Source organism: Tachysurus fulvidraco, chromosome 21 (assembly GCF_022655615.1).
Source record: "Tachysurus fulvidraco isolate hzauxx_2018 chromosome 21, HZAU_PFXX_2.0, whole genome shotgun sequence".
NCBI classification, from domain to species: domain Eukaryota; kingdom Metazoa; phylum Chordata; class Actinopteri; order Siluriformes; family Bagridae; genus Tachysurus; species Tachysurus fulvidraco.
This window is the reverse complement of record NC_062538.1, coordinates 18822857-18850356: the sequence shown is the minus strand read 5'-3', so window position 1 is coordinate 18850356 and position 27500 is coordinate 18822857. Positions and strand designations below refer to the sequence as shown.

The window sequence follows — 27500 nt, the reverse complement described above, 5'->3', positions numbered from 1 at the left end:
GAGAGAGAGAGAGTTAATACGAGAGTGTGAGACATAGTCGGAGGTGTAGGAAGGGGGGAAGCACACGTGGTTTGTTGACTTTTGGGAATGGGGATGGCAGCTCATGAGCTCGTGCATGCGACTTACGGTAAATGACTCAACTACAAGTTAAAAATAAATCAAAAGGTATGATATGAAGTCAAGAAGACTGACTGCCTACTTAAGACAAACAACAAGGCTCATTTTTCAGTCTTCTAATAAAGTTGTGTGTCTTTTCATAGAAACGAACGAAACTTTGCGGCTTTATAAAGAATACAAACATTCTGAAAAATCGGATCGGCTTTGCACTCGTGTGCACGCTGATTCGTCTCAATTAGAGACGATTTACATCAAGACCACGCCCACAAAACTCCATAAAAGGGCTTAATTTATTTAAAAAAATAAGTGTGGAATGCGCAAACAAACTTTAGCGAAGAACTGAATTTGTTCAGTTTCACAGACATGACTTAAATCTTTCCATTCAGAGTGCTACCAACATGATTCTATGTCAAATACATAAAAATAGGATTTTAAACATGGTTATTGTTAGATTCGGGTTCTTTTGCATGTCCTTCACATATTTGTTCCAAGTACATTATGTATTCTGTTATTAGCTGTTTGTGTGTTTCAGGAATTTTTAAAAAGTTTTTGTTAGCGATTGTTAGAATTGACGGATTTATGGAGTGTGAGAGTAAAAATGTAGGAGTCAAGCAATACCCACAGGTTTGATTCCAGTCATGTGTAGGGGCCAAGCAAGGCCAGTAGGGCTACTTGAACTCAGAGTTTTGATCGTGTTTACAGCTTACACACACACACACACACACACACACACACACACACACACACACACACACACACACACACACACACAGACAGACGCACAACTAGAGGTAGAGCATGTTAACACAACAGCGCTGAGAGCACGGAATACAGATGCAATAATTCTGTATAATTCTCTTTGTATGACCGGCAGGCCGGCAGAACCTGACACAGTTATTCCAGAAAATATTAATAATTAAAAATCTCACAGCAAGAACAAAAAAGAGAGAGAGAGAGAGAGAGAGAGAGAGAGAGAGAGAGAGAGAGAGAGAGAGAGAGAGAGAGAGAGAGAGAGAGAGAGAGAGAGAGTATGAAAGCATGATTTAACAAATGCTGCTTTCCTGTGCTCGGCTGTCTCGTCCCGTGGTAGCAGCATCCCACACACACACACACACACACACACACACACACACACACACACACACACACACACACACACACACACACACACACACACACACACACACACACACACACACACACACACAGGCTACATTTAGAGCAGGAAAAATTCACTGTTTCCTCCACTCTTTTCCTTAGAGAACAGAGACATGAACAATAGAGGAAGGAGACTGAGACAGTACGAGAGAGAGAGAGAGAGAGAGAGAGAGAGAGAGAGAGAGAGAGAGAGAGAGAGAGAGAGAAGAAAGAGAGGATGACACAGCAATTGTGTGACAGAGTGAGAAAGAAGGAAGAAATTAAGCATGCTTTGAGGCAATGTAAAAAGAAAGGGCTACACAGAGAGGCCAACAATGCACTGAGAACAAACCGTGATGGAGATGGAATGTGTGTGTGTGTGTGTGTGTGTGTGTGTGTGTGTGTGTGTGTGTGTGTGTGTGTGTGTGTGTACGAGATGAAAGAGAGACCCAGTGAAAGCCAGACGTACAAAACAAAGAATATTCATGAAGTCTCACAGGGGTGGAATACATTTTCATGATATATGTTATATATCACAATATTTAGCTTTGCCAAGGAAATTCATGCTCTAGAGTAAAACATTAGAAGTAAAAAAAAAAAAAAAGAATAGAAAAAGATTTTGATGTAATACCTACAACTTTTGACACCCCTCACCACTTTAATAGGAACACCTGTACCCCTGATCATTCATGCTGTTATCTAAGAACAGGAATCTGAGGCAACAACGGACACTGACATCATCCTACTGGATCATTCCGGTTTGGTAAAAACACATCGCCTGGTTCTTTTATCTTCACCTGTCCAGGTTTGGTGTCTAGTGTAGCTTCATGTTCTTATCTAACACGAGTCGAAGTGTGAATATTTCTGCCTTGTTCTGTAAAAACTCTAAAGACGGTCCAAATCAACCTTTATCTGAACTACTCAAAAATACTCTTGGTATTTATTTATTTTTTTCTGGTGCATTCTAACGGCGAAATACTAGTACAAACATCATCCTATTGCTAACCTTCATCACCTGCAGCACCTTCACTTACTGTATGACCAAGCAAAAGTAATGGCACCTTTTCTCTTTATCTAATCTTTGAGAATGTAGTGAAGATTACCTCATGAACTAAAACTACACAAGCACACACAAACAGACACACACACACACACACACACACACACACACACACACACACACACACACACACACACACACACACACACACAGAGAGAGAAAATTGTATAATCATTGAATGGTGATAAATGATGGTCAGAATCCTTTATGTAATAGTATACGGTATTGGTGCTTCGTAACAGGAAGTCCGTAAGTTTTCCAGCATGGAAAAGCTTTGAGGATTTTTGCTTTCTTGGTAACATAACAAGCTGTTTTTTTTTATTTATTAACTTCTAGACTTAAAAAAAAAGAGAAGCTGATAACAAGCAATAACATAAAATAACCTGTTTTACAGACACACTACAACGTTTAATGTAAAAATAAACAGATAAAAAGCCATTTTGTAATGAAGAAAAAAAGGATAATTTCTGTTATATCTGAGGAATAAATCACTTCAGGATGGAGGTGTATACAGAAACATAATGAACTTCAGGAAGCTGTTCCTGACACCTTCGGTGGATTTTTATACATTATTGAATAAATGAATTCTTCTATTTCAGCAGTAGAGGGAAAATGTGTTAAAATGATTGCACACTTGCAACAGAGAGAGACAGAAATTAAGTTTTAAAAAAGCATTCATTTAAAAGAGATTAAGGATTCATTTAAAAGAGATCCTGAACAGAAAATAAAATATTTAAAGCATAAATCCTAAGAAAGCTTATATATGAGGAAAATATTCATTCAATGATAAGCCAGAAGTAAGTGTGTGTGAGAAAAAGATGAGCAAGAATGAGAGCGCACGCGAGAGATTAAAAGAGAGAGAGAGAGAGAGAGAGAGAGAGAGAGAGAGAGAGAGAGAGAGAGAGAGAGAGAGAGAGAGAGAGAGAGAGAGAGAGATCTTGAATCCAGCACCACGGACAGCACCTATCGATCGCTTCCCAGCACACATCACCACAACTTTCACAAATTGCTATTGAGAAGTGACCTGTAATGCAATTACAGCCCAATCCGGGGCAGAAGTGGCCATCAATAATTAAAAGGCGGCGGAGTCGCGGCTCGCTGTCCAGCTTTTATTCCCGTGTTGTTATCCACACGTGCGCCCGCCTCGTCTTCCAAGCTGTTGCGCCGAAGGGCCTGGAATAAGATTTGCGAAAATATGTCTTTCAATAAAACCAATCATGGCGGACGAATACCCGCTGCTGCCGAGTTTATTATTCCACTAGAATATGTCTCCCACAGAATGCCAGGCCACAGAGGCGCAATATTAACCGTCAACAAATCACAGAGCCCAACTGCCGTCTGCGCACCGCTGCCGGTGTTATTAGCAGTTCTATCATCTGCCTGTTGTCTCAGTTGCTCCGGAGAGCACGCGGTGCTTAAACCGAGTCAGCATCTCGATGGCATTGTGTAAAGTTTGTTTATCCCTCGACCACCCTGCTGCCAGTCGCATCTTTCTTATGCACCGTGGAGGCAGAATATTACTCTGAGACAAAATAACTGCCAATCTGTAGAACAGGCTGAAAATAGTTCATTTCCTATAATTAACAATATATTAAAATTTATTCACTTTCCACAATGGTACACCTGCACGTTCAGGCATCGAATCAGGCAAACCATAAAGTCATACAGGTCAAGAGCTTCAGGTCAGATCAAACATCAGAGTTTGATCTAAGTGATGTAACCCTGTAAGTGTAAGTGCATCTTAATGAGCACGTTTCCATTACACCTTGGGAATTGGGGGTCGATTCTCAGGAGTGACCGGAATATGGCTTCTTCCTGGCTGCTTTCTACCTCTGCTTTCTCCATGTTTTCTTGCCCTGTCCAAAAACATTCCATGTAGGTTGACTGCGATTTCTAAATTGTCCATAGTATTTGAATGTGCGTGTTGAACGTTGGTTTTATGTTGGCTTTCATTTTGGATAATGAATAAATACTAATAAATAGTAAATATAGTTAACAACAAAATATCTAGATATTTTTCTCTGCAGCAGATTGAATACAAAACAGTCGACTCTTCTTAGATATGAATGAAGACAACAGAGAAAGTGTGTGAGTCAGAGACAGAAAGTGTAAAGAGAGTTTCACTGTGTGAACGTTTGAGGCACAGTTCATCTACCCGGTCCTTTTCCTTCTCCCTCTTTTGCTCGAAGAACAAGTTCATATTGACCACAGCGGTGACTTATTGAAAGAGCTGCCACGAAAGTGGGTTGCACAGTCAATCAATGGCATGGATTTCTGGGTCGGAGTATTATCTCACACAATCGGCCAACAGTGAGCGAGCGATCGAGTGAGAGAGAGAAAGAGAGAGAGAGAGAGAGAATGAATAGATATGTAATGGGGTCTCGTGTTCTGTCCTCCTTTTTTACTCCCTCCATCATTTTCACTTTCTCTGCAGCATGCATGTGGCATGTGACATGTGGTAATGCATTCTATATGAGGTCAGAAATCATGCATCGATCCATGGAATTTATGCCACCCACTGCTTCTGAATCACTCAGCACCAGATTCCTGTTTGAAAAATATTTTTATGACATTGACGGAAGTGTGTGTTTTGGCTTCTTGGCATACACATGTGTCTGTTGTTGTTCTAGGTATTTACATGACTCGGATAGCAAGCAGCAGGCATGTGACTAAGTGGTGACTGTTTTTATATGACTATTCATGCGACATGTGCATGCTTTGGTAAACACAGACAGAGACGGAAAGCTGTGGTACGGGATCATGTGCCAAAACCAATACGGCCTGCTGATCCTGGACGCACCTCGCGTTACAGCGGTGCAGAGTTGGCTTGTGCAAAAAGGGGCGGGTTAGGCAGAGAGCGTCATACAGTATTTATCAGCTGTTTAACGGAGATTAATCTTTATAAATCCTCATTCATAACCCCATACACTTAAGAGGTAATGTGATCAAACCCATTTCTATACACAGTTGTTACTGCACCCAGTGGTCAAAATGAGAACTACAAAGGCAGGGCAGGAAGCGTGCTGCCCCTTACTCTTCTTACTTGTTTTACTTACAAGTATTAGGACTGGAAAAGAAGCATAGAGTCTATTATTGTGATTCAGAATTTGACTGATTTGAATTCTCATTGTGATTCCGACTCTCATATTTCTTCCTATTCAGATTCAGATTCTCAAATTGATTCAGAGTCTCATTGTGTTTCTGATTCTTAATTTGATTCTGATTCTCATTGTGATTTTGATTCTCAGTTTGATTCTGATTCTCACTGTGATTTTGATTCTCAGTTTGATTCTGAGTCTCATTGTGATTTTGATTCTGTTTGATTCTGATTCTCACTGTGATTTTGATTCTCAGTTTGATTCCGATTCTCACTGTGATTTTGATTCTCAGTTTGATTCTGATTCTCATCGTGATTTTGATTCTCAGACCGATTCTGATTAACAACGTGACTTAGATACTCGATTTGACTCCGATTCTCTTTGTAATTTGGATTCTGATCCATGACACTTTACAGTCTGGTGTTATTTACACACTCTTTCCGCCCCTCTTGTCTCGTGCGGCTCTGAGCTCTTGGAATGGACTAAATCAACCGAAGAGGCCAATTGAAATGATTATTATTTTTTTTATCCAACCGAAAGAGGTGGTTAATCCATTTAATGATCCGTTAAATAGAAGGATAATCGACATGTAAACTTTTGGATCTAATTACTTGCAGATTACAGTCTGAATCTGTGCATGCAATTCTGGCTACAGTGATGACTCTGATTATTGGAAACACAATTTATTTATCGCGATGTTTCGGCCCATTTAAGAACAAAATAGGGTTTTCTGTGCTTATCAGTTTATAATATTATGACGCTGGTTTTCTTTCTTTCGGGGGGCACGGTGGCTTAGTGGTTAGCATGTTCGCCTCACACCTCCAGGGTTGGGGGTTTGAGTCCCGCCTCCGCCTTGTTTGTGTGGAGTTTGCATGTTCTCCCCGTGCCTCGGGGGTTTCCTCTGGGTACTCCGGTTTCCTCCCCCCGGTCCAAAGACATGCATGGTAGGTTGATTGGCATCTCTAGAAAATTGTCCGTAGTGTGTGAGTGGATGAGAGTGTGTGTGTGCCCTGTGATGGGTTGGCACTCCGTCCAGGGTGTATCCTGCCTTGATGCCCGATGACACCTGAGATACCCACAGGCTCCCCGTGACCCGAGAAGTTCGGATAAAAGCGGTAGAAAATGAATGAATGAATGGTTTTCTTTCAAACGGATAAAGTGCGTAGAGGCCGTATGTTCACACCAAGTTAAAGAATTCAGTATTAATGTTAGAACAACAATTAGACCTGAAATAAATCGACATCAATGTACGCCGCAAATTCATTCCTACTGACCAAACCCATCGCTGGAAGTCTTTATCGCATTGTTTTTTCACCATTATTATTCTGTGGGATCTGTAGAATAACCGTACACTGATATTCTTTTGCACTTGACACACCGTTTGAACTTTATGTCTTTTATGTTCCTTTCTGTCGGATGAAACTGAAAAACAGAAGAGGATCAGAAGCGTTGCGTAAAAGGCAGGCTGAAGCGAGCAGCACCATTGGTTGTGCTTGGGTCAATGTATCATTAGCTCGAGGCTAACGTTAGTGTTCGGTCTGCACCCCCCCCCCTTCCTGTCTCTCTCCTTCTCGCCTGCTCTCACAGCTTCAGGCTGACAGCAGCTCGGGCTGCTGCACATCATCAGACCTTTCCAACATAAAAAACAACTTTCCTAAAAATCTATCAAGATGTCAAGTGAACTGGAAAAAAGAGAGAGAGAGAGAGAGAGAGAGTGTGTGTGTGTGTGTGTGTGTGTGTGTGTGTGTGTGTGTGTGTGTGTGTGAGAGAGAGAGAGAGAGAGAGAGAGAGAGAGAGAGAGAGAGTAACTATGAGAAAGTTAGTTAGTTAGATAGATAGATAGATAGATAGATAGATAGATAGATAGATAGATAGATAGATAGATAGATAGATAGATAGATAGATAGATAGATAGATAGATAGATAGATAGACTGGGAGAGAGGGAGAGATATGAAAGAAGACTCAAGGGAAGGAAGATGTAAAAAAGAGAAAGAAGAAAGACAGAGGAAGAGAAAGTATTTGGAATGAAGCTGACATGACAAAGAGTAAAAGATAAAAAAGAGCTAGAGAGAGAGAAGGTATAAAAGAGGGATAAAGGTATTGGGCCAAGAAGAGACAGGGAGGGAAAGAGAGAAAGAGATTAAATGGCAGCTCATTGATAAAGAAAGGAAGAGTATAAATTACGGATACCCATGAGAGCGTGAGATAGAGGAAAGGTATGGATAGAGAGTGAGAAAGAGAGAGACATGGACTAAGAGAAGTCTCATAGGGATGGTGATATATAGAAAGACAGGGCATAAAAGAGAGAGGGTGAGATGGTAATACGGAGGACAGGACAGGGAGAAAAAGAATAGGGATATAAAAGAGAGATGATAGAGTGTAAAAGAGGGAGAACAGTCTCTGGGGAGGAAGAGAGAGCGAGAAAGAGAGAATTGGTATAAGAGACATTAAACTTTAAGAGAGACAGACAGCATTGAGAGAGACACACAGCATTGAGACAAAGACCGATACACACAGCAGTGAGAAAGAAACACAGGGAGAAACATGCAACAGTGAGACACACACAGCAATGTGTGAGACACCCAGCAGTGAGAGACACAGAAGGAAACACCCACAGCAGTGAGAGACACACAGGGGGAAACATGCAGCAATTAGAGAGACACACATCAGTTCGAGATACACAGTGGTGAGAAACACACTGGGAGAAACAATTAGAGAGACACAGTGATGAGACACGACAGTTTGAGAGACACACAAGGTGAGACATGCCACAGTAAGAGACACACAGGAAAAAGCATGCGGCAGTGAGACAGACACGAAACAGTGAGAGAGACACACAGGGGAAACATGCAGCAATGAGATACAGCAGTGAAAGACACAACAGAATGAGAGACACATAATTAAAGACGCAGAGCAGTGAGACAGGATAAGACACACTCTAGTGAAATAGACACAGAAGTAAGAGAGGCATATTGGGAGAGACATGCAACAGTGAGAGACACACAGGGAGAGACATGAAGCAGTGAGAAAGACATGTGGCAGTGAGAGAGAGATGCAGCCATTAGTAGTAGACATTAAGTAAGATAGTAAATGTGAGACAAAAGCAGCAGTGGGAGGATCACGGAGAGACACACACACAGAGTGAGAGCAAGAGATACACAGTTTTGGGGTCAGAGAGACATGCAGCAGTGAGAGATACACAAGAAGAGAGACACACAGCAGTGAGAAAGACAGGACAGAAAGAGTGAGACATGACAGAGACAGAAGAGATAAAAGAGATATGAAGCGTTGAGAGAGATACACAGCAATGGAAAAGAGATATGGCATTGCCTTAATAATAAACATGCAGGTGTAAACAACACATTTTTAATGAAACACAGAATGACACTGTATCATTTATAGCCATTTATAGCTACATGTTCTTCATGGGATGCAAGTTAATACGACAGAAATGATAACATATTAAAAAGATCGTTAGCTCTTTTAAGTTAGTCCTAGCCGAGTCGTGTTGTTATAGGAAATTAATCAACACTTAAGCAATCGCTCTCTCGTCAAGGTTTGTTTAGCAGTAATGCCTGTCCCGCCAAGCTGGTTCTGTTCACTTAGCGCTCGCAAAAATGAGCCTGCGTCGCGCCTCTGACTACTAATTAGCATTCCATTTTAAACAATAGCCGAGTACCGACTTCGATTAAAGTCATTCGCGGCGGCTGACTCTACATTTCCGCTGCTCTGTGTCCTCGTAATGAGACAGGGTTTTGGATCGGCAGGACTTACTTGCACATCAGCGGAACAGACATTAACGGAAAACCACAGAACGGTCATGTTACACTCGTTCACTTGGACAAATAAGGAGGGGGGGGGTATAAAGCATGCATTATGTGTAATTAAGCACGCTCTAGAGATACTCGACAGATATAAGTCAGTTTTCACTGATTACTTTCTAGATTTTGCACAATTTTCGAGCAGGGTCCAAACTAAACCACTTAACTCCATAGAATTATTATTGCATCTAGAACATAGGGCCATTGGAGGGCAATAATCACGCTGCCCCGTGATATACAGACGAGCAGCCGTCAGCACAGTTAATAATATGGTTGCCACAGTCATGGCTTTTATGCTAAATTAACTAAAACTAGGCCATGGCCAACTAGATCCCATGTCCCCCTTACAGTATGTCTTAGTTTCAAGCTCCAGGTTTATTGTCGTCAATCATTCGTCCACCATGAAGTCCTTGTGATACAAGTGTACACTCAAAAGTGTACCACACAAAAAATGAACATAATATTATATTTAAAAATAATGCTAGAGCAAATTGATAGAGGGTCAGTGGGGCAGGAATCACGCTACCCCATGTTTCTGTCCCAACCCTGTTTTTTTTCCATATGAAACTTTTGTTTCAAAGGAAAAAATTAGGATTGAGTTGAGCAAATTTTAAACAAAGTGTAAATAGATGTATGATGTTCACAAGCATTGTATGATAGTATGGTTTGCGTAGACGAGGAGATTATGAGATTATGAAAAAATGCATGCTTTTCCAATGCATGCTTTTTCAGGGCTAGATTTAGGTCTTTTGTATGCTTTTTTAGATGAAATTTGGAGATAAAGATTTTTCCCAAACCTGGCAACCCTGGTTAACATAATGGGAAACTTGCTGTATGGAACCGAGCTGAACAAAGAGAATTGAGAGGTGCAAAAGATGTTGTTCCTGTAGCTGTTAAACCAGACTAGAACAAAGAAAGTGTCTATGGTGTGTGTGTGTGTGTGTGTGTGTGTGTGTGTGTGTGTGTGTGCGAGACAGGGAAAGGAAGTAGCGCCCAAAGTGGAGTGCCTTCCCTTCTTCTGTCTCGCTCTCTGTCTCTGCTCTGCATCTACGTCATAATCACTCGCATCAGAGATGTACGGCTCGACACGGCGACTGGCGACCTCCCTGGAGGCTTCATTAAAACAGAGCACACCAAACTGAACCGAACCGAGCGAGAGCTGACAGAGACACATCAAAACACGCAGACAATCATGTTCTCTCTCTCTCTCTCTCTCTCTCTCTCTCTCTCTCTCTCTCTCTCACACACACACACACACATACACACAGCAGCAACAATATGGGAAGAGAGGTTTCTTTTGCTTCTTTTTTTCTGTAAATCATGTGTGCAGATGTTAACGTCACCACACACACACACACACACACACACAAGCTATATATAAGAAACTATGGAAAGTAAACGTCGGCTTGTAGTGTGTGTGTGTGTGTGTGTGTGTGTGTGTGTGTGTGTGTGTGTGAGAGAGAGAGAGAGAGAGAGAGAGAGAGAGAGAGAGAGAGAGAGAGACGGAGAGAGAGAGAGACAGACAGAGAGAGAAAGAAAGTATGAGATATTTGCATATTTGTGTGTATTAGCATATTTGTGTAGTGTGTCTGTTTTCTGTATATATTCAAGTCCCAAATTGCTACAGAAGGAAAAATCCAGGAGTTGGAGTTGGACCTGAACCAAAAGTCCAGGGTGGCGGAGCTGGACCTGAACCAGAAGACGACTCAGTATGCTTCAGGCTTGCGTGTTTAGAATTTTCTCACAGATTAGAGGTTGGGGTTAGGGGTTAGAGGTGGAGTCTGCTCCACCCTTTGGACTTTTGCTTTTGCAGCAAGGACTGTGTCTATGCATTGGCTCGAGAAATAGGATGACCTACCCCTGGCAATGTCTTCTGCTCATGCAGGGCCGTCTGGGCTTTCAGCGCTGACTCTCTGGCACAGTATGTGAGAAAGGCACAGCCTGAAAGAGAGAGAGAGAGAGAGGGGGAGAGAGGGAGAGAGAGAGAAGAAGAAGAAATTCATTACATTACACAAATAAAGTAAACAGAGAAAAAAGTTGTTCTAGAGCAATAGCATAAATAAGCGAACGAAGGGGTTCTCTTGTAAATCTGACGGATGAGACAAGGGTGCAAATGTGCAGTCAACAAGCCTTCAGATGCCTTCCGCCTGAATCGTAGCCTTGTTTTGACGTGTGTGTGTGTGTGTGTTTGTGGGATGTGTGGGTGTGTTTATGAAAGAAAGCAAGAATGCATCTACTGCGTGGATTCAGGATGCAGAGAAAGGGATGACGGCAGAACCGAACAACAGGGTAAGTGACAGAGAGCTGCTGTCTATTCCGGTGACAATTCAGGAGTGTCCATATGTTCAGTTCCTCTTAATCCTCACATCGCACCTGCATCACGTGCTTGTGTATGTGTGTGTGTGTGTGTGTGTGTGTGTGTGTGTGTGTGTGTGTGTGTGTGTGTGTGTGTGCGTGCGTGCGTATGTGTTTTGCTCAAGAAGAGCATGCACTTTGCTACATCTCAAAAATGCTAATTCTCCTCACCTCACATATGCTTGGTAGCTCTCCAAAAAAAAACAAAAAAAACAAGTTTGTCCTTGCTGTAAAAAAGAAAGAAAGAAAAAAAAAAAGTCCCCCTAAGGGAACCGGCGGCGTTTGTATGTGTGTCTGGTGAGAAAAAAAAACAATAATTGTACAACAATTAGCATGCCATTTGTAAATGAAGTGGGTAAATATGACTACACGAAATCTGTTTTAATCGCTAATATTTATAAAATGCTAATGTTTATGCTAATTCAGGTTTTTAATACTAAAACGACAGTAGATTAATTCCAAGACGGGAGAGTCAATCTTGCTGGGACGGTTTACCTACGTGTACTGTTTATTACCTAGTAATGGATGTCCCTAGACCCATACCATCTGTTCTGATCTTATATAAGTATGATAATACGTTTAAAATAAAATGTGTAATATATCTATCCTTCATCATAGGTGTTAGGGGAAGAAAAAAAAAAATACGGTGTAGGTGTTTGATTCTCAAATTGTGTCTGGGGTTCAAATCCTGCAGCAGACGTCCCTATAAAAAGAACACAATCTGTGTTTGTTGCTATAGTAACAGTAACAGGAAAGAATATTGGGAATAAGGAGATGTTTCTTCATCAGAGAAGGAGTGAGGAAGGAGTCTCCAGTGTCACGGGTTGTCAATCTGAAACTAAAGATTTCAGTAAAGGGTAAAGCAAAATAAGACGACATACGATCATCAGCGATCATTTGAAGACTTCGAACCAGAAGGAATTAGCGTTGTGTCTGTGGAGCTGTTGGTTGTTTAATTTCACTTAACTACAAACTGTTGTAGAAAGAACATTATTATTTCCTGTCCAGTGTCACCCAAACGAGGATGAGGCTCACTTCTGAGTCTGGTTCCTCTCAAGGATTCTTCCTCATATCATCTCAGGGAGTTTGTCCTCACCACCTTCGCATCCAGCTTACTTATTATTAATTTTTAACTTGAAACTTTTTTGTTCTGTTTCTACACTTATGTAAAGTTGCTTTGAGACAGTAATTTGTTAAAAGCTCAACAACAAGAGGCTATTTTTTTGTCTTATTAACTTTACATTACATTCACAGCCTCATAACGTTAATTAAAAGTAACGTGCTGGGATTTGAACTCAGCGCCGTCTGATCTGTAGTTCAGAACCCTAACCCTAACCCCTAACCAGTGAACTATTAGGACCTACAGCTGATCTAATGTAAATGAAGCTTCAGTCGCCTTCCACAAGCTCGAAAGTAACTATAAATGGATAAAAATAAAATAGGAATCTCATTCTTTAAAAAAATAAAAATGCTTAGCTTTGAGGAATAAAACACGTTACGATGCGCTGCTACACGTATATTTTCTGTAACCGCAAGTCATCACGCCAGCTTGTTTTGAATGTTTTCCCCTAACACGCCTCTACGCCATGTTGCGTTCCTCTTTCCTAGAACGCTTTCATCGAGCTCTAACTCTATACATTTTTTATGTTTTTTCTTTCTTTTTTTTTTCCCCAGAACTCTTTTTCAGGCAGAATAACTTGTGCTAATTGTCAACAAAGCATATTCTAAGCCACCGAATGCTAAACACTCAGTTTTCTTTGGAAGTAAACGTTGAAATGAACAGCAAACGAATTCATCGAGTCAGTTTGGATCTTTGATGTATGGAATTATTTGTTATGATTCCTACAATAACAGGCTGTACTATCTAGCAAGGATGATGAACAACGCTTCTCGGGCTGATCTGGTGAACGTATACGAGCGAGCTTCTTTTTCATTATGCTGCAGGTTTATGAGGTCATTATTTGTACTGTCGTGGAAAAGCGAATAAATTTTGCCGCTGTGAAGTGAGAAGTCGCGCTTGTGGATTAAATGACTGAAATGAACGAGCGTCCGGTTTCTCTGGGAGAGGATTCGGGGAGCTGGATGATGAAACGGTTAAGACGCATCAGTATTTTAGAATCGACGATGACCAAAAATGAATGGATTTTAGTGGAAAGCTTGTCTGTGTGTGAGTGTGTGACTCTTACTGTATATTCTCATATTCTCTTATTTCACCTTGATTAAAATGACCTCTAATATACAATGTAATGTTTTTTCACGTCTGCCTAAAAAAATTGCATGTAGAGCCAAAGATATCTTTTTCGAACAAACTATTTAAAAGAGACTGTTTAAGTTAAGGATAGGAGATTAAACGGAAAAGCACTCAGGAGCACTAGAGAGACACTACGGACACACACAGACACAAACACACATGTACACGTACACACATACCCACTCACGTGCCCTCCCTGAGGCTCGAGCATGAGTCAGCATTAATGTTCCCCGCTGTCCGTTGCGTGTGTTTAACCCTGGCTGTGCCGTCGTCAGTGTGTGAGTGTGTTCGCCCTCCTGCAGCCCTGCCTGGCTTTTTTAATTAACTCTGACTCATTAGCAATGGGGAGCTCTCAGTGTGACAACCTGCCTCGCTCCTCTGAGGGTCTGTCATTCTGCCATGTTACAGAACATGCTAGCAATCTCACGGGACATGTGTCCACGTGCCAAAACACACACCCTCACACACACACACACACACACACACACACACACACACACACACACACACACACACACACACACACACACACACCACATACAGTCTCGTATTAATATCTCTTTAGGTGTTTATTTACTTAATAATACTTTACTGTATTTTAATATTAACCTTAACCTGAGTACCTGAGCAGTAATCTTACAATCTTGGATTTAGAATCTGTTCGAATGGGTTCAACAAACAGAGTGAAAAACAAACCTCTACTTTTTTTTTGGTGTGTGTGTGTGTGTGTGTGTGTGTGTGTGTGTGTGTGTGTGTGTGTGTGTGTGTGTGTGTGTGTTTCAATGTAACGCATTTCAGACACCACCTGCTGCACTACACACATAAACCAGGATCTAACCAACCTGGTAAAAGATTTTTTTGACTCAGAAACCTGTAGGAATGTTGAAAAACTGTAAGTTACCTCAGTAATAAAGTAATAATGTCATGCCTTCCAATGTTCTGCTTGATCATACAATACTGATAATATTTCTATTACAGATCATATTTTTTCTTAGATTCCAAAATCTCAAATATATGGGACATTTAAGACTTTGATTCAGGTTGTCACTGAAAACTAATAAGAAAAAATGATTAGCCTAACATTAGTTAGCCTGCTTTCGGATTTAACTCCTGGTTTTCGTATCATCTTCAGGCTGAAGATCTGACCCTAATTTGTTAGCAAACTTCAAACTTATTCATTTGATTTAATCTAGTCAATCAATGCCAAATGTCTCCATAGTACAAAAAAAAAAAAATGTAAGAAAAACTAGCATAACATCAGACAACTTGCTAGGTGGCTTATTGTGCTAGCCTGCTTAGTTTGCAGTTTTCATTAATATAGTTAACTAATACTGTGTCTAGACTTAAATGTAACACAAACCTAAACTTCATTAATAAAAAATATGTCTTATCTTTAAAAAATGTTTATGTTATGTACAGAAAAAAATGTTTTCATCCGCAATTTGATAATTGTCATGTATTCCCACAGTAGAGGGTATCCTAACCCTCATTATAAGAGACATGACCACACACACACACACACACACACACACACACACACACACACACACACACACACACACACACACACACACACACACACAAGCTAAAACAGCAGGGTGCCTATTTTTGTTCTTCGCCTAAAAGCAATTCTACTCTTCTCCTCTCGGTTCAGGCGTTCGCTTTATCGGGAGTGGAGAGTGTGTGGAGCCGCAAAAAAAAAAACAGGACGGATAAGAGAAGAGTGGCAGAGATTGCATAAAAACAAGGGAGGTAGGGAGGGGAGGATGGAGGGAGGGAGATGCCAGAGAAAGTGCTAGAGTAAATGGTTTGTGGAAAAGGACGACAGAGGAATGAAGAAAGAGTCAGAGTTGGGATGAGTGTGTGGTGTGTGGTGTGCAGGCTGAGGGAAGCGTGCTGAAAGAGGCAGCTAGAGTGAGTGTGAGAGAGACAGAGAGAGAGAGAGAGAGAGAGAGAGAGAGAGAGAGAGAGAGAGAGAGAGAGAGAGAGAGAGAGATAAGATCTCCTGGCTTCTGTGAACACTATCCCCTAGTATCCTACACTCGTTTCTTATCTCACCGACTGCAGACACCCCTAAGGGACGGACACACACACACACACACACACACACACACACACACACACACACACACACACACACACACACACACACACACACACACACACACATGCCTATACAGAAAGTAAAATTGAGTGAATAAATAGAGAAAATATAAGACAAAGGACAGTGTATATCTAATGTTCCCTGCCATTTCTATTAATGAAGCAAAATAAGATGTCTGGATGTGTTAAAGAAAGGTCAAAACATTTCATACTGAATTGTTTTTTGCCTCGGTATTAAACCAGAATGAAACTAACTTTTTGTCTGGCTACATGAAATTCTTTGATTACATACTGGCTATAAATACAACAACGCGAAGTGTTATGTTTTGTTTCATGCTACTGCATCAACGATAAACTGCATAATTCAGTGTCCATTTGTCTTTAAACTTTGTTCTGAACATTTTATTTTTGTTTTATTAAATTCATGTTCGTAGTTTGCAAACCAGAACGGGCAAATTAACCCCAAAAATTTGCTAAAAATGTTAATTGAGTCAAACTATGACTAGTTTTTTTTTTATGTCTACACTAGACTTAAGTATATACCTAAAATGTAGGACAAAATAAACTCGGTATATTATGACATTTAAAATGAGCAAGATAGTAAACTTCTTTAGTGGGAATACAGGTGAGGCAAAGATATGAAAAGATGCCCAGTCTGTAGATTAAGAAGGAATGAAGCATAAGATGGAATTAGTAAGAATGGATATCTCATAAAAAGGTTACAAACTTCAAAAATAATGTGAATTACTATAAGCATTGTTGCTGTGAAACGCATGGCACATATAGTATGAATGCTGAGCTACTGGCTAATGACTGAGGCTAAAAACTTAGCCAGCTGTAACTATAAAAACTTGTCTATATGGACAATGTGAAGTGAGATTGTAACTGGAAATGACTCAGAATTATCAGAAATATCTAGATTTCTCTCAGATTTGTTAGTTAATTACTAAGAAAAGGTTCCTAATGACTAAAATAACACTGATATTCCACTTAGCATTGACAACAAGCCACATAGTTCTGTTATGGAAAGAAACAAGTCACAAACTGAGTCAAAATCTGAGGTAAATTAAATAAAAAGGAAACATTACTATTGAATTTTAGTTGAAATGATTATTCTAAAATCAAAAGAAAAAGTGCAAGATGTCACGTTTTACTTTGAATGGAGAGTAAGTTTTTTTTTTTCTCCCGACGCAATTTTAAACATTTCCGTCAGAGTTCAGAAAGCAGTCTGAAGTTTATTCCCCAGATACAGAGCACCTTTTTTTCACTCGGGCTGAAAGAGATTTATTCAAATGAAGCTTGCTAGCCCGACCTGTCTTTGTATGCTTAAGTGTTGTAAATGTAGAAGAGTATTTTGTCGGACTAAAGCTAAAATTCACACTGTTTCATGCAGATAGCTCAGGTTTCTAATGCTCTAATTGCATCTTTAAAAAAAAAAAAACAAGCCTTTTAAAATAGTTAGACAAAAAAGGGCTTTGGGAGAAATCCTAAAAAAATGTAACAGCACAATGAAATTAATAATAGTGTTTTTGTCTTTTTTTTTTTTATCTAACACACCTGCCTCCAAGCTGTCAAAGCTCGTTGGTCATAATCAGTGAGATTTCTTTTTAAAAAAATCCTAGTGTTTACAAGTTAAAAATGACCTGAAGTTAATTTAAGTAGTCATCTGAAAGGGATGACATTTACTGCAACATGTAGCTGAGCAACAGCGTAACGACGATGTTGGACTCGCTCAGCCTGCTTTGCATTATCCTGTGGAAAAAAAATCAATAGCTGCTCATCAGATGTTTACGGAGCTGAGTGTGAATGACTGGCGTGCTGCTGTTCTGTCAATCTCCTGCTTTCTAATGGAGAGTGAAAGCAAAGCTTCCTTATCCTCCTCTCTGTCTGCCCCCGAAAGTCGCTGGTAATTTAAATACACTGTCCTCTAAGGTCTGCCTATTCAAGGTCGGCGTATGAAATACTCCAGCAGGCCCCTCCTTTGCGTGTCTCCTTCAAATGTTTAATTGGAAGCAGTAAACCCCTGATTAAATAAAAATGCACTTTGAAAACTGCAATATGAGCTTCTGTGAGTAATTTGAGCGAGTGAGCCAGAAAACCAGGGGAGGTTGTAGGTAAAAGAGAGTTAGGGGGGGAAGTGCAGAGAAATTTTCACTTACTACTTACTCTGAAACCATTCCAGGCCTTTCTTCCCTTTTTTCTTTCTTTCTTTCTTTTTTTTTTTAATTCAATAAACCTTATATATTCAGGAGCTGCTTCTGGAGACTAATGAGTCCTCGTCTTGTGTGATATTATTCCAGTGGAATGGAACAGATCTGGAGCGTAATATTAAAAATAATAATAATAATAATAATAATAATAATAATAATAATAATAATAATAATAATAATAATAATAATAATTTCCTTCCTCTCGTCAAACGAAGAGGAACCTTGAAATGGCATTCGGCTGTGTCCCGGCTCCGCCTCCTGCTTCCAGATAGTGTGTGCCATCTGCAAGGCCTCCGGAGGAACGTGGCTGTGTGGACTGGAAGTCCTGCTTAATCGATTGGCAGAGGAGGGGGGGAAAAAAGGACCCAGCTCTAATGTGTTGCATGTGAAGGATTTAGTGTGGAGTTGGAGCTACGGAATCAATGGAGCAGAAAATGCATCATTACAACACTGTCCCCCCATGCACTTCTCCGAGAAAACTAAGAAGTAAAGTCTACACACACACACACACATACACAAAGCCTTTACCGGATAATACGCACACTTCCAGAAGAGCTGACAAAGGCACACTATAGCAATTCCACTTCTATTTGCATGCAGGATGGTTCTATTTCCTTATTTACAAAATCTGCTTGCTAGCTCTCCTGATCTGGTTTGTTATCTTCCTTTGATTGGATTTGCTATATTGTGAAAGCGTACGTCTAGCAACTGGCAATTACAGATGTAAGCCTGACCATATTTATGGCTGGTTGGCTGCAAAAAAGGGTTACTGAGTTCAGAATACAGATTTCCATCGACTTTTTAAACCATTTCTCTACGAACCTAAAATAAATAAATAAATAAATAAATAAATAAATAAATAAATAAATAAATAAAGGTCAGTAACATTTTAGACACTCGTGTGTCATTTCTTCATTCCATGAACTTGCAATTCCACTGCATCCAAAAAAAAAAAAAAAAAGTATTCCTCCAGAGAATTCTTAAAGAAATTAATCATTTAGCCTCTCATAGAAACATCTAGAATGGCGACCCTTAAATTTGTGTCCTTAGATGGTTTGGATTTCTGTCGAGGGTGTGTCGCTACCTTCCTGGATCCGACATGACGGACCCTGCGTGGGACAGAGTGGCTCCTCAGGATCAATGAATAATTAATGTAGGAATATCTCAAACACTGCTGGGTTCTACTCAGAAGCTTTACCTACAGGGACAGACCAGATTTTTGTGTCACACAAACGCAGAAAAGTTACTCCTGGTTCTTACACTGAAGTCGTGGCCTAATAGGTAGAGAGTTTGACTCCTAACCCTAAGGTTGTGGGTTTGAGTCTCGGGCCGGCAATACCACGACTGAGGTGCCATTGAGAAAGGCACCGAACCCCCCCAACTGCTCCCTGGGTGCAGCAGCATAAATGGCTGCCCACTGCTCCGGGTGTGTGTTCACGGTGTGTGTGTGTTCACTGCTGTGTGTGTTCTGAGTATGGGTCATGTATGTCACGACAGTCATCAGACATCTTACACTGTCCTATCAGATACTGTATTCTTATAAGTAATGTATAATCAGTGTTTATGGCTTAACAACAATTGTTGCTCTTAACCACAATAAATCCATGCTCATTAAACTAGAGCAGAACCTCTGACTCTGGTTGCAACAAGTTTGAAAGACAAGTACACTTTCTTTCACTTTCTGATTTGATAGGTGTTGGTGAATCCAGGTAAATCCTACATAATTCACAGAGCAACGGTGGCAAGGAAAAATTCGTGAGACAATTTGAGGCCGAAACCCCGAGAGGAACTCATCCGGGTGACACAAGATGCAGATGCAATTAAAATAATATCCTTTCTATACCTGTACACTATATAGTCACGTGCTATTGTGTAACCAGTACCTTTGACTCCTTGCCTCATGAATATAAGCACCAGCGTAATTTCCGAATTCGTTATAGCTTTAATATCAATTTCTTCCACAAGCAATACATAAAGTGTTATGAACCTTCATAAACACCCCCTGTAACTTTGCTTCACTTGCTTCATTTTTAATAGCATCTATATTTTGTACTCGGACATTTTTGAGTTCTTGCTTTAGGTTCTGCTCAGACATAGAGCAAACTATACCTCTACAGTATACATCTACATGGAAAAGTCGTCCACTTTAGACCAGACTGAAATAGAGAACTTCACCAACTGTTACAAAAAGTGTTCAGCTGGGTCCTTCGAAAGAAAGATACATAATGTCACCTTCTAGACAGATTGGATAGTAGCTCAACAGGAGTGTACTCCAGGAGACACTGAATTAGCAGCCAGCCGTGTAGGGTGAAATGCAAACTGCCCGTAAGTATTGAGGTTAAAGGAGTCTGCCAAGTGCTGAAATACAAGAACTGAAGGTTACAATAATAGATGCCAAGAAATGTCTTGAGTGCACCAAATATTCCCACAGCACTATTGGAGCAAATAAAGAATGTCTTTGTGTCTGTGTTTGTGTTTGTGTGTGTGTGTGAATGCTGCTTTCTGCAAATGAATTAAACCTTAACGCGAGCGATATGTCAATTAACGCCAAACTTGCATTTGTGACGCAACAGATCAACGTTTGATTAACGAAGAAAATGAAAGGAAAAGTCCAATAAATCACTGTGTCCTCACTTATGGTGTGATGAGATATGTGGATTGGTTGTAGTAAGGTTTCTCTGAGGGCAGGACAAAAGGGAAACACCAGCATGGTGTAGCTAATTGAGTCGGAGACAGGGTGACCTGCCCCTGCCGCGTTGTCCTTCCGCCGTTGCAGACACAAACAGCTCCTTAATATTCCGCTGCTTTCCTCTCCTCACTGCTGTCCCCTCGCAGTCCTCCTGTCCTTCGACTTGGTTGGACAAGAGAAAAGACAGGACGTTCGGGGCGATGACGTGAATTATTTAACTTATGCCTTCTGCTTCTCGACCCATCGATTCCTCCGCCTTAATTGGCTTTATTAGGCAGGCGAAGAGTGTGTTGATGTCTCCGGCTTTCACCATTGAGCTCGTCCTCGGGAGAAACCCCGGCTAATTGTTTTCCCTCCATCTTTTGTGTCATAGTCGAATAGGGTCCTGTGGGATTATTAGCAAGCATGGGTCCCTCAATTATTCATCCAATGCTATTTATACACAGTCCTCTAAACTCTCCCTGAGTGGGCTTATCTGTCTTTTAGGAGAGTGTGACATGAGGGAGAGGTAAGCATGAGAAAAAAAGAGGAATGAAAAAGGGGCAAGAATGAGCAGAAGGAGAGAAAGTGGCTGAGACCAGGAAAGAGATTGAATAAGAGATGGAGTGAGCCTCTTTTCAGCCGAGACACAATGACCTGTTTCTCCTGTGCTTTTGAGTTTCAAGGTGATGCCAGCTCTCTCTCTCTCTCTCTCTCTCTCTCTCTCTCTCTCTCTCTCTCTCTCTCTCTCTCTCTCTCTCTCTCTCTCTCTCTCTCTCTCTCTCTCTTTCTTCCCTTGTCTTCCATGTCAAACCAACAATAGTGCCATCCCAGGAATATGCTTGCTCGCAAAACACTCATTAATGGCTTCTAATCTGTCAGCTTTTCCCCCCATTTAACGCAATTAAGACATTTGCTAAAGCTAACATGGACTGGCAATCAACTCCAAGGACACATGAAACAGACATAATAGGATTTGTAAACACCCGAGTCTTTATAAAAACGTGCACTTGCAAACCTCTACAATGAGTGTGCTGCTAATGCTAAAGAGATCAACACACGCAAGAGAGATGGTCAGCTGCTCTCTACTGAAGACACACACACATACTAATACAGGCTCACACACACACACACACACCTTTAGGCTGCTGCATGCTGATACCCATATTTTTTTTGGCGTAAATGGAAAGCGCTGCTAAACCGCTATGGCTGATCCGTCTCTTGCTTGCAAAGTATTTCCACGATCTTCATAATTATTAATATTTATGCCTGTGGCAGACCAGCTGCGCCCTCTCTCTCTCTCTCTCTCTCTCTCTCTCTCTCTCTCTCTCTCTCTCTCTCTCTCTCTCTCTCTCTTTCTATCACGCTTACTCTATCCATTTAAGTGAACTGCAGAATTTTCATTTTAACATCTCAATTTTAAACAGATCATTAAGCTGATTTAGAGTTTCAGCATCAACAGCACTCAAACTTCAATCAGAAACCAATTTGCGTGACCGTTTGTGTCTGTGGTTGGTCACCAAACATCAGTGGGTTTCAAAGTCACAGGCAAGGCAAGCTGGTATACATGGGCTAGGATGGACTTTAAGCCTAATTCAAGTGTGCCCATTTTTCGTCTGATTTCCTGCAACAGTTTTATCGGTTAATCTTGACTCAGGTGTGGCTTCTGCTTTATTGGAATGAGAACCTGCACCTACTGTATTCTCTCACTTTCTGGATAAGATTGGACACCACTGATTTACTTGCTGGGAGCAAGAACAACACCACCAATGGCCGTAGGACAAAAAAAAAATCTTGCTGAGAATAGAGCCTGGGTAGATCCTGCCAAGGAGCCTGGGGCTGATTTTTTCCTAGACTGTAGAACTTCATAACAATCATTAACAGCCACGAGAAGCATCTACACTTGATAAAGCCACCCCATAGATTCTAGCTGCATTGGCTTTGGAGGAGAAGCTCTAGAACAACTTTTGGAGAAGGGGTCCTGCTTAAAGACTTAATATTTAATGCTCTTGAGTACTGATCAGAAGGTTCAAGCCTCATCACTGCCAAGCTGCCTCTTTTGGGCCCTTAACCCTTTCTGCTTCAGGGTTGTTGTATCTTGCTTAACCCTGTGCTGCGCTCCCTACTTCCTTACAAGCTGGGATTTGTTGATCTTTCAGTTCCCTCTTCCTATGTTAAAATGTAATGCTTTTATGTCTATCAAGAGACCCCATACTATAAGGCTCAACACTAATGGTTTTATAATATTAATGCATGGTCACCCTGTATCTAAAAATAGTCAAATAGTTTTTAGCCCTCCCATTTAAGCCATTGCTGCTTGGATGCATTAGCACAATCGTATTTTGTAGCCACAGCGAGGGACATCATTAACGCACCATTACTCCAAATTTCGGAAGATCGCAGTGAGGGGTAACACTTGCCACCTCTGGCCATCTCGTGTTCAGGCCTCCGGTTTCTCCGGGGAGGATGGGACACCGCTGTTCATCATTAGAGCTTGATGAGGACATACCGTCTGTGCTCCTCCACCCTCTGGTCTTGGCTGAGCGGTCAGCAGGGTGGTATAGGATTGGACGGAGCTGCTGTCGGAGGTGCTGGTGTGAGACCCGGCACGGTGATTAAAAACCTGTGCTAATAGGCTCTGGCATGCAAGGGACAGGCTGCTGGGGTTAGCCTGGGATCTCTGAGGCCATTAAATTGCAAATGAGTGATAACCTGCTGGAGAATTTCTTTTTAGATCATGCCCGGGTGCTTCAGACACAAGGATCTCATATACGCGCTTATATTCCAGGTATCTATTCAGCTCTATCCATCACACATTACTATAGTTTCAGTGTCAGAGCTGCCACATGGAGTGTCACGTTAAAGAGCTTGTCATACTAAATTTGCAAGAAAAATTCTAAACAGTAAAGTTGTGAAAAAAAAAAAAAAAAAAAACAGAAAACAAATCCCAAATCTGCAGAGAGAAGGGTTTATATAACACACCGGCATGAATATAAATTATTCTGTATTTAATGTGATAACTCTCATCTACTTTGTGTTCTTCACTGTTTGTGTTTAGCTTGTCATTTCTTTCTGCATATACAGTAGCTAATCAGTCCCTCCAAGGGGTTTTGTGATTGTCATGGCCAAAAATGCTTACGTTTTTCAAAACCTCTAGAGTTTTTTTTTTTTTTTTAGTGGAAAACTAGTTGAATTGGCTGAAATACCAAGCATGGGATTCTTCTTTTCAAATTTTTACCTCAGAAGACACATATGTAATGACTTTCTGTGATAGTCGTACTCAAGCTCATTTTGATGCCGTTGAGTGCAAAAATATTGAGAAAATCTGTAATACATTTCCTTTGAATATCGTGGAATATCACAATTTCTTCAACTGTTGAAATCTTAGACAACTAGCTCGCTATCGACGACTGTGAACAGACACTTTGACCGGTCGTTGCGACTAGTTTTGTTTTCTTTCTACTAGTTGCAGAAATGCAAAGCCGTAGTCACACTAGCTAAATTCCCATCATCAATCGGTCACAAATCTTTTGCTGTGTTGGTAAAAGTAAATTCTGCCAGAACTGACTGGCAGCTGCTTCTCGTGTCTATGTCTATGCGGTTATGACGTGAAAGAAAGCCGAAATTCCTGATGTACCTTAAGTGGTGAATGTTTTGGGCTTAAAGGCGGGGTCTTCGATTTTTGAGAAATGCTTCAGAAAACTGAGTCGGAACGACAAAGTAAAAATCAAAACAAAAATCAAAACAAACGTGTAGCCAATGAGCAGAAAGGGGCGGGTCTTGTCAATATGCGGCGGAGAGAGTGTTCAGTGCGCATGTGTGACAGCGATTGAAACATTGACATGGAGGATAAAAACAAAGAAAGAAAGCGAAGAAATGCTAAACGCTGTTACTACACAAAACGCGGTTGTAGCTGCCTCTCTACATTACTACGATAGAAAAGAGGTGTTATTTGTGTAGTAACAGCGTTTAACTCAGGAGTTATTGACTCAGGAAACTCCAATCTGTGAATATGTGGCCAACTTCCTGCTCCTTCAGTTCTCTCCAGCACTGGAAAGCTGACCCTATATTAACACGTCCTACTTCTTGCCTTATCGTAAGCCTTTCTTCTCTTTCTCTCTTTGTTTTTACCCTCCATGTCAATGTTAAAACCGCTTTCTGCTAATGTCACACATGCGCACTGAACACTCTCTCCGCCGCATATTCACAAGCCCCGCCCCTTTTCTGCTCATTGGCTACACGTTTGTTTTGATTTTTGTTTTGATTCTTACTTTGCCGTTCCGACTCAGTTTTCTGAAGCATTTCTCAAAAATCGGAGACCCCGCCTTTAATCGCCAATTTTGCGATTAGAATTAAAACCGCGATGTGCGTTTTACAAAGATGTGTGACTTTTAAAACATTTAAATCTACCTTCCTTCCTTAAATCAACCTGAAGTTTACTTCTTAACTAATCACAGAATTTAAACCAAAACACTCACACGTCTCTCTTACAGCACTGTCCAACGTCTCATGACTCATTTTGCCCGGGTCTGATCTTCCTCCTGCTGCACCGGAAGGTCATTCTGAATCCGAGGCCACAATGGTCACAGAATAGTGCTTAAATCTTTAAAAACGTCATCTATAAATTACTGCAGAGGACAGAGGGGTCATTGCTGCGGGTGGAATCCAGCCAAAAGCCATCAATCTGCAGGGAGGATGACATCTGTCTCTGGGACTCCCCTGATCTCTCTCGCTCTCATCTTTTCCCTCCGACCCAAGCGCTTTTTCCACCGATACCTTCATGCAGGCTTGATTTCTTTCCTTTTCACGGTTCCTAGTTTTTATATCATTCTCAAAAAAAAAAAAAAAAAAAAAAAAGAAGAAGAATTTTTCCCGGAGATTTCTTGCACCCTGGTTTTTTTAATACAACAATCGTCGGATATGCTTAAGTATCCTAAAAATACTGACTCCCTACCAGTCTTTAATAATTGATCCCATTCTAGCTAAGCCTTCCAAAAGCATTCCATCTTTGCTTTATAAGTCAAACTGATGCATTTTTAATTTTAGTCTCGGAGCAGAATATGGACGTGACCTATCATCGTTCTGTTATTTATTTAATTTCTCGTGTCAGCCGCATCTCGTGTGTACGTTCAGACCTGTTGCATCGCAATAGTAATAGCCTTACGGTGAACTAAACAAAAACAAGACAAAAAAAACAAGTACAAAAAGCTTTAGGCTTTATGCCGTCCGTCGCCCTGCATCGGTTGATATCAGGCTCACTTAACTCCATTGGCGTTCAATGCAATAAATATTCCGACATTAAAATCCTATTTACATTCTGCAGTAAGTGAGGAAAAACGCTAATGAGGATTTATTTGATGACAATGCTTCCATTAAAAATCTCATGCCCCTATAAATAACAAATGCACTGTTTCAGTAGACACCGAGCTAATTATAATCTCATAATGGTTTACTGTTTCGGGAGTCGAGCAAGTCTGTGTGTATGCAAATGCCTCGGATGTCTTGCAGGTGATGAACTCCTCAACTGGATTTTTCTGCCGTGTAAATATAAATGACATGGAAAAAATACACACAAATCCCTTTTTACCTTTTATTTATTATTTTATTATTACCATTATGATGAGAGGTTTTCTATGGGACAAACATTCGTGGAACAAAACACGCGAGTTTTTATGAGAAAATTCAATCCCTGTGGGAACTCGCATGGGCCTAATGCATCAATATTTTTATGTTTCTCTACCGTAATGGAGTTATTTGATGTCAAGCATGTACAAACACACACACACTCTCGCTCTCGCTCTCGCTCTTGTAGGAGTCTGGCTTCACGTTTTTTTGGCGGTATCTATCTCCATCTCTATTTCCTCTTCGTGTTCCATACCGCTGATGAAGTGCAGCCTATCCACCCTGACCTGACACACACACACACACACACACACACACACACACACACACACACACACACACACACACACACACACACACACACACACACACACACCTCTCCAGCTGCCTTGCCATGCTTGCGTTGGAAATGACTCGCCTCTACCCGGAACCACCATATATCACACGCTGCATAATGAAAACTCAAGCCAGTGATGCACAATGCCACATTACCATATGCAGGCAACCCAAGAGACCCAGCGTTATGTGCACGTTGCACTTATTCATCCCAAGCACAAAACACAGATGTACCCGTGCCGGATATTGTGATACATTGCGTCACGTTTAACATCCTTGATTTTAATACGCTGTTGCTAAAAAGATGGATTTTCTCGGATGGAAGGAGTCGAATTTGCATCGATGTCGTTTTATGTAGGTGCCCATGTGCGTGAGGAGGAAACTACTCAGAGGAGAGCTGGCACAATTGCAGCACGTTTGTTCCGACATCTTTGATCGTCTCTGTCTCATGTGCCCTCGCTTTCTGTCGCTTGACTTTTTTGTCGGAGAAACGGTCCAAAATGACAGAAATAAGGACAAAACTTTACTGCTGAATAACATAGACACACTAGCTACTGCCAGCGAGCAGCTCCTGACTATACGGCTGGTTAAATTGTATTATTATGGCTATATTCCTGCACTTCCTCTTTGGTGAATTTATCAGTTACAATCACATTCACGGCATTGGGCAGATTCTCTTATCCAGAGAGACGTACAAAAGACCCCGTCGATGGATCTATCA

At 40.9% G+C, this 27500-nt stretch overlaps 1 protein-coding gene across 3 annotated transcripts in view; it reads right to left on the bottom strand.

Moving 5' to 3' along the window:
* Nucleotides 1-27500, bottom strand: part of celf4 (CUGBP, Elav-like family member 4) — a 140857-nt gene that overhangs the window by 106513 nt on the left and 6844 nt on the right. For all 3 annotated transcript variants that reach the window (XM_047805564.1, XM_047805562.1, XM_047805563.1), the window contains exon 2: nucleotides 11093-11175. In XM_047805564.1, the coding sequence (XP_047661520.1) occupies nucleotides 11093-11175 (83 nt within the window). The remainder of the gene's footprint in view (nucleotides 1-11092; nucleotides 11176-27500) is intronic.